General features: G+C 48.3%; 1 protein-coding gene across 8 annotated transcripts in view; it reads right to left on the bottom strand.

Annotated features, from left to right (window-relative positions):
- Positions 1-13,947, bottom strand: part of Arhgap22 (Rho GTPase activating protein 22) — a 172,266-nt gene that overhangs the window by 137,751 nt on the left and 20,568 nt on the right. For 2 of the 8 annotated variants that reach the window (XM_036199834.1, XM_036199835.1), the window contains exon 1: positions 9,430-9,764. The exons of the other annotated variants lie outside the window; for them this stretch is intronic. In XM_036199834.1, coding sequence (XP_036055727.1) covers positions 9,430-9,463 — 34 coding nt within the window. In that variant the 5' untranslated portion in view covers positions 9,464-9,764. Of the gene's footprint in view, positions 1-9,429; positions 9,765-13,947 lie in introns of those variants that run through there. 8 annotated transcript variants of the gene reach the window in all.

Here is a 13,947-nt window from a genome sequence, read left to right as displayed (position 1 = left end):
CTGGAAGGCACATTTGGGAAACAGTGTATGTCTGTGTGAGGCAGAGGGTCTGGGCATCACTGGAAGACATACAGGCTCGGGGTAGAATTAGCTATCAGCAGCCATGCCAGGGCCTGACCTCAGTGTGAGGACACAGCTAGGAGGTGAAGGAGACATGTGGGCACCCTTCTTTCCTTTCAGGTTCCAATGTGAGGTCTCTACCCTCACTGAACTCTGGTCTGTATCCTGTGTTCTATTTAGTTTTGTCACCTTGACACAGCATGGAGTCACCTGAGAAAACCTAACTGAAGAGTTGCCTAGATCAGATTGGCCTGTGGGTAAGTCTGCAGGGATAGTCTTGGGTACTTACTAACTGCTAAGGAGGTCCTAGAATACTGTGGGTAATCCCATCCTTAGGTAGGTGGTTCTGCTTATATAAGAAAGCAATCTAGCTGGGCGGTGGTGGTGCACGCCTATAATCCCAGCATTCGGGAGGCAGAGGCAGGTGGATCTCTGTGAGTTCAAGGCCAGCCTGGTCTACAAATCGAGTTCCAGGATAGCCTCCAAAAGCTACAGAGAAACCCTGTCTCGAAAAAAAAAAAAAAAACAGGAACAAAAAAGAAAGAAAGACAGTAAGAAAGAAAGGAAGAAAGGAAGGGAGGGAGGGAGGGAGGAAGGAAGGAAGGAAGGAAGGTAGAAAGAAAGAAAGAAAAAGAAAGAAAGAAAGAAAGAAAGAAAGAAAGAAAGAAAGAAAGCCATCTAAGCATTAACAAGGCTGACTGAGGCACCAAGCAGCATTCCTTCATGGTTTCCACTGCACCCCCTTGCTGGTGAGTGAGCTCCCCGCTCAGAGGGAACACATCATGGAATAGAAAGCAGCTGTGCACTTTCTACTCCATACCACGAGCTCCGGCCACAGCTCTCACACACCCCTCCTTGGCACAGCTTAGGAAACCCTCTGCTGTCTTCCAGTGAGATACAGGCAAAGCCAGATGCCACATCACCTATCTGATTTTTTTTTTTTTGTGGCTCTGCTCTATGGATGTGATCTCTCCCAGGAAACCCTCAGTGGATTTGGCCTGCTCGGGCGTAGGCAACATCGGGTCATCATGGTATATTCTATGAAGACACACCACTCTGAACTAAGCAATCAGAGGGGGCTATGGACCCCCACGGTGCCCTAAGAACAGAAACCCCCAGGATTCTGAACAGTTCCCTAGTCAGCTGGGATGAGTCAGCTGGCTTCTGGGTTATCGTTCCCTGGCAACATCTCAAGGAATCCCACAAGCCTTGGGCATGACTCCAGAGCCTGTATTCCTCATCTTCTATCCTGACCCCTAGAGGAAGCTACTTTTTATCTTGTACAGTCCTGTGATGCACAACAATGGTTTGGTCACATGTAGTTGTGAAAAATTCTCAAAGCTAGTGACATGGAAACAGCCATAAACTTGTGCAAAACACATTGTTCATGTATTTGTGATGATGATAATATTAACAAAGTAATTTTGTGATCAGTTGTATAAAGGTCTAGAACACACAACTATATATGGTACACAATATTTAGTAATCATTAAACCTCACTGTGCTGTTTGCACACTTAAAATCTACATTCCTGTTATTTTAGAGTATACTACAATTTATTTTTCCAAACAGTTAACTGGAAGCCAGAGAACATTTGCTGCTCTTGTAGAAGACCTGGGTTCAGTGTCTGGCACTCACAGGGCAGCCCACAAACACCTGAAATTACACCCCTAGAGATCCAGCACCCTTTTCTGACCTTTGAGGGCACTCCACACATGTATGGTAATACATCCATGTATGTACAATGTATTGGACAAAATACTTTGTAAATCAGATAGAAGTCAGTGATGTTAAAAAGTCCATCCAGTGTAGGCTGACATGTATGACTGTATTAGTTTTTGGTTGAACCTAGCCTTTAATGGCCAACCCAACTCTCCAGCCCTGTATGTTAGTTTTTAAGAAAAAGTCTGGAGCATACAAAAAACTAAAACCAGAAAAAAGCTTGTGCAACAAGGGTACAAAGAATATTTTTGTATGGTTTTAAAATGTATTTGTGTTTAAACTTGTCAAAAAAAGGGTCAAAAGTTAAATTTTAAAAGCTTATAAACTAAAATTGTCATGGTAAGCTAAAGTTAATTTATTATCGAAGAAGGAAAGAAGTTTTTCATTTAAATCTAGTGTCCAGGGATGTGTCCTGGGTTTCTACACTCACTCCCCAGTCACTCACTGACTCACCCAGGGCAACTTCCAGTCATGATGATCTCCATGCACAGTAAGTGCCCTGAGCAGCTGTAGATGTTTGTCTTTCACACTGTATTTTATTATTGCTTATACGACTACTGTATTGCAATTACCTTCATCCGTATGTAAAACATTACATAATGTTGTAGCCCAGGAGAAGTAGGCTGAGCCGTACAGCTCAGGTGCCTACCAAAGCGGTATGTGCATACACGATGTTGGCAGAATCATGGCATCACCTAATGATGCGTTTCTTAGGATGTGTCCCTGCCACAGGGGACACATGAATATAGATTTGCCCCCCTAGTGGTTACCACATTCTTAGACAGTATTTATTTATTGACATGTCTTGATTTTTCCTTTTTAAGTGCTTTCTATTGACTTTTTAACTATGGGAGAGGACCCCACCCCCCCCCCCGACACAAGAATCCTCCTCATTTTCCCATACAGTTAGATCATAAGTTGCATTAGGTCGATATATAGAACTCCATCATTAGTGCCATGTGGTTGCTAGTCCCCAATGAGCACTGTATTATACCATCTCTGTCTTTCTCCTTGTGGATATCACTCTTTGTTTTCCTGGAATTGGTCTTGTTCTTATGTTTGCTTTTCTCCTGGGCTTTGTTTTTCCAATCTTAAACAAGGTATCAGTTGCCTACATCCAGTGTTGGTCCAAAAGCTGTAGGCACTTTCTTCAACTTCCTTGCATTTTGTTAACTCTACAGCAGGCGGCCTGAAGGGTAATTTACAGAGGTCTGCAAATAGTTTGGGTCAAGGACAAGCAAAGGACTTAACATCAGACAAACATGAATGTCCATTCCACCACGTTTGCTCAGGACACTCACGGTTTTCCTCCTACACATTTCAAAATGACATCGAAGATACTTCATATTAGTGCAGCCGTGAAAATTAAGGGATTCCAACAAAGTGCCTGCATCATTGAGGGAATTTAACACATATAGGTTTACTCTCTTGTAGGGAAAAGTCCTAAGAAGGAAGCCACAGAGAAGACAGCATCCCACCCACCAGCTCTCTCTCGCCACCCAGCAGTAGCCAGGCTCTCCACTCTCCACACTTCTGGGAAGTTAGCCACAGCTATTGCAGGCTCTCTCATAATTTCTTCTGAAGATCCTCCTAACAGACACAAGTTTACTCTGAACCTTTCCAAACAAAGAAGAAGCTCTGAAGGAAAATAACTGAAGGATTGGCGACATGAAATAAAAACTCACAGACATTTCAAATTAAACAACAACAACAACAAAACCTTGTTAGGATCCTGCCCTCCGGCACATGCACAGCTTGGGGTTTTGTGTCTTATGCCGTTAGGGGGCGCTGGCGGCTCTGTACGTGTCTCAAAAAGCCGGTCGCGGACCCCTACCCTCTCTCTGTGTTGTCTTTGTTCCCTTTCTGCTGTCTGCTCCGCTCTTCTCTGCCCCCGCCTCCAGGCCTGGCTTCCCCTTTCCCCTCCTAATAAAGCTCTAAAAAGTGCCACTGGGTTCTGTCATGACTGTGACATTTCCACGCTGTAACCAGCATTGCCACCAGCACCATCTACCTATCAAGCCCTTTAATAGACAACTAAAGGACAATTGTAGACTGGGTAACTATTTGTAACATACAGTCAGTCAAGGGTAGGGATACATTTTTCCTACCACCCACAATGAAAATCAGAGACAAGTCTCAAGCCTCCCGAGTTAATGCCTTCCCACAAGTGACTGACTGACCCATTCATTTATTCATCCACTTAAAAATATATACCAGGCACTGAGGGCATAATGTTGTTCAAAAAGAAAAATGGTCCCCACCCTCATGAAGTTTATAGTCCAGTGCAGGTGACATATTTAAAAGTCACTCTCAGAAATATGTAATTGCCACTGGAAGGAAAGTCAGAACAAAGGTGAACTGAGTATGGGGCAGGGACCCAAACTGGAGTAGGGTGGGGCAGGATTGCCCTGGTGGGAGGAGCTGAGGGCTGGAGGGTGAATAGCAGGAGTGTGTTCATGTGTGAATGTGAGTGTATGAGGAAGTCCAGAGGGAACTCACCGAACACAGAGAAACAGGCAGAAGGTCAGCAGATCTGGGACTTAGTGTGTGAGAAGTGGCTGGAAGTGAGCTGGGCCATGAGGGACACTAGGGGCCATTATAAGAATTGTGGGATTTAATTTTAAAAAGCAGTGGAAAGCCAGGCGGTGGTGGCGCACACCTTTAATCCCAGCACTCGGGAGGCAGAGGCAGGCGGATCTCTGTGAGTTCGAGAAAAGAGTGAGTTCCAGAAAAGGCTCCAAAGCTAAACAGAGAAACCCTGTCTCAAAAAACAAAAACAAACAAACAAACAAACAAACAAGCAGTGGAGACTGCTGAAGGATTCCTAGTTGGGGGGTGGGAGGCAGCTGGAGAAGGGTGCAGGGTATAACTTACATTTTGGATGATGGCTTTGGCCATGTTAGAGGTTATGATGGCACAGAGACGAGTGGGATGGGCATTGAACAGAGTGCTTTGGGAGGCATACTTCAGACCCGTGCAGTGGGCAGGCCACCGCAATAACTACTAACGTGGGCTGGGGTTCATGGGCCCCAAGGAAGCTGTATCAGGACTGGCCAAACCATCAAGACAAGCCCCATGATAGTGGGAGTGTAGAGACCCAGTAGTCCTAATGGGATCAGTCCAAGTACCACAAGAGATGGGGATGAATCAGACCGAGGTCTTGCTCATAGAAGGCCTGGTCCCAGTGCTGCAGGCAGCTAGTACTCATCATGGTGCAAGCTGAGGAAGGAACATGGAGGGCACAAGGGTGGAGAGTGTAATGATGGGCATGAGAGTTCTGCCTGGTCCCCATGGCTCCTCCTGGCTGTTCGAAGCTACCCCAGAACTCCAAGGGGAGGGGCCCCACCTTGTGTTTTATTTTTCTGTCTGGAAAAGAGATAGCTATTCTGTTTGTGTCCAGCGCGTGGACTTGTGTGTAGCAGGAATCTTAACAGGTCTTATATTAATAAGAACAAACCTGAGGCCAGTTATTGGGGTGAATGCTGGAAGATCAGAGAAGCAGAACAAGACACAGCTTCCTCACCTTGCTAGTTCCTCAGGTGATCCTGTTTCCTCAGACTGGAAACTTCTGAATCCTCATCCCAATGGCTCTCAGCTGAACTGTGCTGCTCCAAAACCTGAATGCTAAACCAGCCAAACGCTTAACCAACTCTGGTGCCTGGTTTTCACGCCTCATATATCTTTCTACTTTCTACATCACTCCCTGAGATTAAAGACTGGATTTCTGGGATTAAAGGCATGGGTCACCATGCTTAGCTGTTTCTAAAGTGGCCTTGAACTCAGAGGTCCAGAGGTATTTCTGTCTCTGGAATGCTAGGATTAAAGGCGTGTGCTACCACTGCCTATCCTTACGTTTAATATTGTGGTCGTCCTGCTCTCTGACCCCAGATAAGTTTATTTCGGGGAACATGCAATATTTCGGGGGAACACAATACCACACTTGTGTCCTGCTGTGAAGGGTTAGCAGATGCAACCTGGTTTTCTTCTGTGAAAGTGGGCAGGGACAGAGTGAGCTGTGTCTTCCTTTTCCAACCTGGGAACAGGACAGTAGTGGGTCCGTGGGAGATGTGTTTACTGGGGACAGGGTATCAGGAAAGGCCTCCCAGGGAGCTTAGAGCTTAGCACTCGTGTGTGTGTGTGTGTGTGTGTGTGTGTGTGTGTGTGTGTGTGTGTCTGCCTATCTGTCTGCCTCATCTGCCTGTAAGTTTTTGGGAGATGAGCCCACCCAGGGATGGACAGTTGACCTACTTCATGCAAAGCCCAATTTCTTGATGTGACAGTTCTAAGAGGTGATGGTTTTAGGAGATAACAGTCACCAAGGCTACCTCATAATGAAGAGATTAATGGACTTTCCAAAGAGTGGTAAGTTACAGTGAAAGCAGGTTATAATGTGCCTAGCGCTTCCCCCCAGGCTCTCTCACACATCCTGCTTCCACACATGCTCACTCCAGTGTTGGCTTTTCTGCCATGAGGCCTGAAGACTAGCATGTGTTAGTACTAGTATAAGCCAACTAGCCTTTAAAAATTGTTTCCTTTAAAATATATTTATTTTGATTTTTTATTAGTGTGCATGTAGAGGTTAGAGAACTGCTATTAAGGGAATGACTTCTTTCTTCCCACCACCTGTGTTTGGGGGATTGAACTCAGGTCATCAGGCTTGGCTGCAAGATGCTGGGGCATCTCGTCACCCCTGCCTCTTTTCATTATAAACGACACAGTCGGAGGCATTCTGTTTAGCAATGGACTAAGACAGTTCTACATTTAAGTAACTGCCTGTAGTTAGCCTTCTGGAGAATTCTTAATCCTGACACCTCCTCCTACCCCTACAAAGAGATGATGAGACACCCTTCATGGTCATGGTCACCTTCGCCTGCTCATTTAGGGATGGCCTGCTTGAAACTTGCCAAAAAAGTTAGCAGCCAATGTGGTTTCTGAGAAGGGACCCAAGAAGCCCAGGTGTCACTAGCCCAAGGGAGCAGCTTTTCAGCCAGACCCCAAAGCCCTCTGATCCTATTATCCAGGTCTGGGTTTAACTTTTCTGTGGGGGAATCCTGATCTTTCCCAGTGACACAACACTTGAGTGTATTTCTGCAAGAGTCCCGTCCAGACAGGGGCTGGACAGCAGGGCTGGGGGGTTGTGTTGTGAAGGTTCCTGTGGGGTCACACAGATCCTGTCCTAGCACTGGAAGTTTTAAATAACAGTGAATTGTGATGAAAATTCATCCACCTGCCAGAGCCCAGTTTCTTTGAGGCACACGGATATGTATTTCCTAACAAACTGCAAGTTTAACCTGGTACACACACACACACACACACACACACACACACACACACTCGTGACACTGGGGAAGCAGCATGTGATGCTCCCCACTCCCACCCCAGCAGCCTGCTCAGCCGCCCTCTGCCATCCTGTCCCTGATCCGTTCCCTGTCATTCCTCAGCTTAAGATCAAGAACCCTAGGTCACTCTGGCCACCTCCCGGCACTCTGTGCACAGCAGCTTCATGTGTGACCCATGCTCTCAGTCAGACACATGTGACCAATGTCTCTCTCATGACTTATGATCAGACAGTTTTGTAGGCAACTGATTCCTATATTAATTCCTGAGAATCTACACTAGCAACTAAGCTTGTCACATGCCTAGTAGAGAGGGCTCCTCAACCTTGGCACTGCTGACATTTGAGATCAGATAATTCTGTGTGCTAGGCCTTGTCCTGGGCACTGTGGGGTGCTCAGCAGCATCCTTGGCCACCACCTCCAGGATGTCAGTAGCACCCTTGGTTAGAATGGTCAGCAGATGCCTCCAGACAGTTCCTCATGTTCCTGAAGGGAGGAAGGGAGGAAGGGCTGCTGTTAACGGAAAGCCACTGAACTCAAATATTTAAGAGAAGTTTGGTGGGGGTGGGAGATGGCTGGGTGGGTAAAGTGCTGGTCATGCAAATATCAAGATCTGAGTTCAGATCCCTCATAACACATACAAAGCTGGCCACAGTGGTGTGTGTCTGTGTGCAGAGGGAGGGGCAAAGAGGCAGATCTCTGGTCAGCCAGTCGAGCCAAATCAGTGAACCTACAAAACCCATAGGTTCAGTGGGAGAGTCTGTCTCAAAGAATAAAATAAAGAATGATAGAAGACACCTGAAGCTGACCTCTTGCCTCCACGGGCGCACACATGTGTGCACATGCACACACAGGCACATACAGTAATGAAGTTTGGGATTTCACAGACAGGCCCCTTTGCTGAAGGACTAGTCTCTTTCCAGACCAACGAGATTCTACAGAAATATAAAAGGTCTAACATGAGCATGAAGGTCATGGAAATAATCCAGAAGCTATACTCAAAGCTAGAGAAAGTGGAAAAATGGTGAGATTAACTTTAATAATTTGCTTCTTTAACCCACCAAAAGTATTGTCATTTTAGCAGGTTATCAAACAATTATTAATGGAGCATCAGAATCCTCTGTGTACTTTTCTCTTTGGACCAGTATGTGTCAAGTGCTCACTAGCCTCATGTGACTAGTGGCTGTGTCTTCAGACAGAAGTACAGGGAAGGAAATGGCTTGCCTAGGGGGCCGTCTGGCCTGGCTCATCCCTTGGTCATCTTTAGATCATGCCTCAGCAGAGCCAGTGTCTTTGCTTTGCTCACGGGGCTCCCACATTACACCACATCCCAGCAACCTGCAGAGAAGTCTGGATGGCCCTGGACACACTGGAAAAGTCACCCAAGTGCCTTCAACATGCTAATGAAATGGGGCATCACTGAGGAGGTACAGGATCCCTTGTGTTCCCCACCCCCACCCCCATCCCCCCTACACCCCACACAGCTGCCTCCAAGAAGCACTCCCATATCCCACCCATCTCCAACGGTCCATCTTTATTCTCTGTGCTTAGAAGGCAGGTTGTCCCCAAGCGCTGATCATCTGAAAAGGCTGTTCCATCTCTTTAAAGACAGATGTTTGCATCAGAAGTAACCTCACTTTTGGCCAAGAAGTTGCTGTCTGGGGAAAATGCTGTTTCTTTTCCTGTCTAGTGGCTGGGTCCTGAGGCTACTCTGCTGGGACAAGAGCTGAAGGCTGAGTCCAGAACTACAGATTACAATCTCTTACTTTATAGGACTTTTAGTACCTGCCCCACCCCCACCGGTTTTTCAACTGTGCAGTTCCGCAGGTCTTATTCTGGCATAAAGGTAGGCGTGCGACACGCTCTACCTCTGCCTCCCTGCTGGCTGGGGCTGGGGGTTGCTCTTAGTAGGCTGGCCTTAGACTTGAACTCTGCAGAAGCCTGTGTATTGCTAACCCTAGTAGGATCATTTCAACTTTTACTGTGAGTGAAAAGCAAAGTTTCCCTCCCCTGTCGCCACCTGTTTACTTATAACGATAGAGGGGCTATAAAACATGAAATGTAGGGCGGAGGTGCTCACTACCTACACACTTAAAATAGCTACTGCCCTGTGCGATCTCAGGTCTGACCCCCTCCCCCAATCTCACCGGAACCGTAGGCACACAGGCACACAGGCTCTCTGTCCAGGTGCCACAGCCCCAGAGCGAGTCTCCACCTGTAACGGGCAGGACAGCTCCTAGAGTGTCCTGGCATTTGCCAGGGGAAACGCTGTGTGACTAGAAATCAGAAGTCCGCAGGAATTTGTACTCACCCCTCCTGGCCTGTCTGATCTTTGGGCTCAGCATGCTGCAGCCGCCTGGCCAGACTCGCTGGGCCGATCATGCTGCCATCCGCTTCCCTTCTCTCTTCTTCTTGGCCAGTGGCCCTTCATGCCTGGCTCTTTCGAGCCCCGGGGGCCACTGGCGTCACCCCCTCGGCTCTCTCTCCTGGCTCCGGCTTGCCTTGGACTACATAAATCCTGATGCATTATTTATCCATTCCAGAATTAATTTCCATCCAAGCGGACCATTAAAGCCACAGTGATGTTTGGTGATCAATCAGTGGCCAGGGCGGGGCCCGCCTGGCTATCGTGTTTGCTTGGCTACCCATTCCTGAAAGAGGAGGCGGGGTCTTGGCCTCAGGGCGGGCAGGTGGGTGGGGCCATCTGAAGCCCAGTGGAGATTGCAGCTGGCTACAGGTCCCCAAACCCTGGAGGCCAGTGAGCCAGCCAGCCAGCCACCAATAGGGCGGAGAACACATAGAGCACAGTGGTTGGCCGGTCTAGCGTCTAGCACGCCCTGCTAAGGCTAGGGAGTGGTAAGACCCCTCCAGGCACAGCCTAAGGGGACATGCATCTCAGCTTACTGCCTTTCTGGGAAGGGAGTTTTCTGGCATTGCTCACATCCTCAGCAAATCCACTAGCAAAAGGAGTCCTTTTGAGGGTATCAACCACCTCCTTAATAAGGGGACAGAAGCCAGGGTCACAAACTTACTGAGTTGTGTAACAGATCTCTGCTAGGATCAGCTTGGTGCCTACTGGGACTTTTATTGGGTTCCACCTTAGTGCCCTAAAAATTGCTCCACAAATGCAATCACAACTGTATGTTCCACTCTCTCACTGTTGCCTAGAGGCAACTCTTGATCCTTCTGCCTCACCCTCTTGACTGCTGGGTTACAGACATGTCCTTCCCACTCTGGCTGTAAACTTACACTTTTCTATGAAACGAGTTTCTCAAAATACTCCAGTTCTGACCACTGCATGGTAAGAGCTCCCACTTCGAGGGTGTCCCATGAACTTGTTGGAGTGTGACCCTGCTCACTTTGTGCTCCGAGAACCTCCTCATGTGTCCTCATAACCACTGAGCCCAGGGTTGGGTTATTTCGAGTTGTTTTATAAGTATCCTTCTTTGAATGCCTCTTGTCCCTGTTCCCCCACTCAACCCCCCACAGCTTTCTACATGCCCCATGCCCACTGATTCTCACAGTCCCACTGACGTTTCATCAATCCCAGCAGCTGCAGGAGAAGGAGGGCTCCTGGGAAACCTCTGAAGCAATCCAGAAAAGGTGGGAGAGTCTAGACTTGGGGGGGGTGACTGAAGAGTGAGGGGAAGTCTGCAGGATATGGTAAGCCCCACATCCAGGTGAGCAGGAGGAAGAGACTGTAGAGAGCAGCCTCGTTCAGCATCAACCAGTTTTCTGATCTTAGATCCATCCTCAGATGGAGAAGTAGGTATCCTGACATGATATCCAAGGCCTTTCTTTCCCGGTCCTTCCGGCCTTCCCCTCTGTCCCATGCCTCCATGCTTTGCTGCCGCTGCACTTGGCCATAATCTAGAGCAGTTCATTCTGCGGTCTTCTGTGCTGGTCATATGAGGTCCCTGTATGCCCCCTTTCATATGCAGCCTCTGCAGACAGAACCCCACCCCTGGAAACCATCCTCACACTGCTTCACCTCCACAGGTCTTGTCATGCTTTAAAAAAAAAAGCCCTCCCTCCATGCTCCCCCCCCCCTTGTGAAACTGTCCTGATCCTACCGGTTGGGGGAGACACTAAGCACTTTTCCTGAGACCTTGCACACTTTCCTAGGACTGGCCTTCTTGCCCTCCTAGCTGTGAGCCCCAAACAGCCTCATAAAATGCTCTGTAAAGGACGGTGTGCACAGAGGATGGGGAGATGACTCAGGGGTAAAAAAGAATCTGGATCGTTAGAGCCCACATAAATCTTGGGTGGGCACAGCAGCCTGGCTGTAGTTCTAATGCTTGGGAGGCAGAAACAGGGGATCCTAGGGACAAGCTGATGAGCTAGACTAACCCAGTTGGCAAGCTCTGAGTTCAAGTGAGAGACCCTGCCTCAATATACTAGGTGGAGAGTGATTGAGGAAGATTCCCCCAGTCAACCTCTGCCTTCCATACCCAGGTACATCCATGTGCACCCAATTATATGGTAACACACACATGCACTAAACACACACATGCATGCACAAACACACACACACACACACACACACACACACACACACAATGTATGGACAGATCAGAAACACCATTGCATGGCCTATCTCCTTTAAGGCCAAGTACAACCCAGACCAGTCTAGGACAGCCCACCCAGGAAGGATGAGAGAATACGGAGCTGGACAAGTCACATGTTGACACAGGGGTCATAGGGCAAGTCCCGTGGCCGGTGACAGCATCTTGAGCAATCCGGAAACCATCTGTGAGTAATGCAGCCTGGCTAGTGTTCCCCTGAGCCAAGGGCCAGCAAATGCCAGAGCCTCGGTCCAGAGCTACTCACGCTTGTTTTGTTTAAGAAACCACCTCCGGGAGCTTTTCCTGTGCACTGCTTCCCGAGGACTTCAAGTCATTGCTTTCCCTGGCCTGCTTTTCTGGCCATTAGAGAAGGAGGAAGAAACCACAGGCTCTGGGCTCAGACTCAGAAGGAAAGCCTGAGAGGGCAGGAGCTGATCTGATTGGCACCATGGGGTCAGTGGGGGGGCAAAATGGCTCTCCATCCTCTTGCCTGACCCCAGATTCCATTCCTAGGCAGCAACCTGGAAGGGGCTGTGGTGCCTCACCATGCAGCAGTGGATGCTGGAAGCCTCCAGATCCTTCCAGGGCTTGTGGGTAACAGTGGGACAAGAGCAGGGCTATGGGATTTGGTGACTATGAAGACTTTGAATAGCTTGTATTTGAAGAAACAGGGATATTCCTCTAGGTGTAAGTTGAACACTAAGAGCAGGAAATGGAGTTACTGGTCAGTGTGGCAGTAGACACTGGCTCTACTACTCTCCTGCCTCACATCATTCAGCATTTTCTAAGGGCTGCTCAGGAGCCGGCACTGGAAGGTATGAGGGGACTGAGAGGAGCAGAACTCTCCAGAACCACCTGTTACAATGCACAGCTGTTGACGGAATATGTGCCCATCAACACAGTTAGCCCAGAGCCAGGGTGCTTTCCCTATTGTGGCTCTCTCCCTTGGCTACACCTTGGAAACTCCACAGAAGTGTGTCTGCATCCCATACTGCAGCTCTTCTTAACCAGCACACATGCACAGCCATCATGGGGCTTGTGAAATCATGACCTACATATAACCAGGGAGATATGCCTTAGGAGACAACTCCACATGCCTGGGGCCAGGGCTACCAAGGTGACCTTTGCCTGCTTCCATATCGAGGGAGATGTCATCTTAGGGAGAGGTATCTGTGTCAGTTATTCATCCAGCTAGAAAGACCCTAGGCTCTAATGGAGAAACCAACCCATTGCATGTGGAGCCACTGGTGCTTTTTCCTAATCTGTGCACTGCACAAAAGCATCCAGTAGAGGGGGCTAGAAGGGTTGGGTTTGAGCTGGACCAGCAAGCATCGAGAGTGGCAGCTAGGAGGAAGAACTTTTCTCTTATTTTCACAAAGATGCCACATAGACAGTGGAGATCGATCCCTGCTTCCCTTTTCCAGAAGCTTCTGGGCTTCAGATAGAAGCATGCCCTTGCAGAGGTCCATGTGCAAACAGTGCTGACCTGGCTCCCCAGAGCCTGTCCCCAGTCACCAGCACCACTGTTCCCTGCTGTGAGGAGGCTGCTGCCCTCTGCTTAGCCTGTCACTCAAGGTCATCACTTCTGTCTTTCCCGATGCCTATCCAGTGGGGTTCCCAGCCAGGCAGCTGGTGTTCATCTGTAAGGAAGCTGATGGTTACATTTTCAGTAAGTTTACAAAGCCAATAATTTATGATGGGCACCATCAGAAATGGAACAATATAAACCCGTAATTAAGTAAACTGTGTTTCAAAGTTTATTACTTCCTAATCCATTTGAGTCATTCACATGGAAAATACCAAGTGTTCCTGCTGCCATGCAGATCCCCCCAAGTTCAGTGCTATTATGCTGGGAGTATTCACAGCATGGAAATCAGGCAACACTGTAATTCAGAGCATAGGAATTCCTTTTCTCATCTCCTTCTGATCCATGCTTGAGGGCCCAAGGAACCTTCTACTCCTCCTGTCCATTTATCAGCTCGTCTCCAGCCGTATCTTTACCACTTTACCGTGTGGGATCCCTGGCCTGAGATGGCCAGTTCTCTCCCAGCATCAACCCTCCCTTTCCTCACGGATGCTCTGTGTTTCAGCTACCTGCAGTTAAGTGTGGTTGAGTTCTGCTCAGTGTGTGAGTAGAAGCAGATGTGGCCACTCCCAGGCCTGGGATACAGCACTCTGTCCCCTGACACCCCACCAAACTCATTCCCACTTTCTGGCCAACTAAGATGGGACCCTTTGGAAGTCCTATGAAGAAGGAGGTAAGA

Source organism: Onychomys torridus, chromosome 9 (assembly GCF_903995425.1).
Source record: "Onychomys torridus chromosome 9, mOncTor1.1, whole genome shotgun sequence".
Lineage (NCBI taxonomy): Eukaryota > Metazoa > Chordata > Mammalia > Rodentia > Cricetidae > Onychomys > Onychomys torridus.
This window is presented reverse-complemented; position numbering and strand designations above follow the sequence as displayed.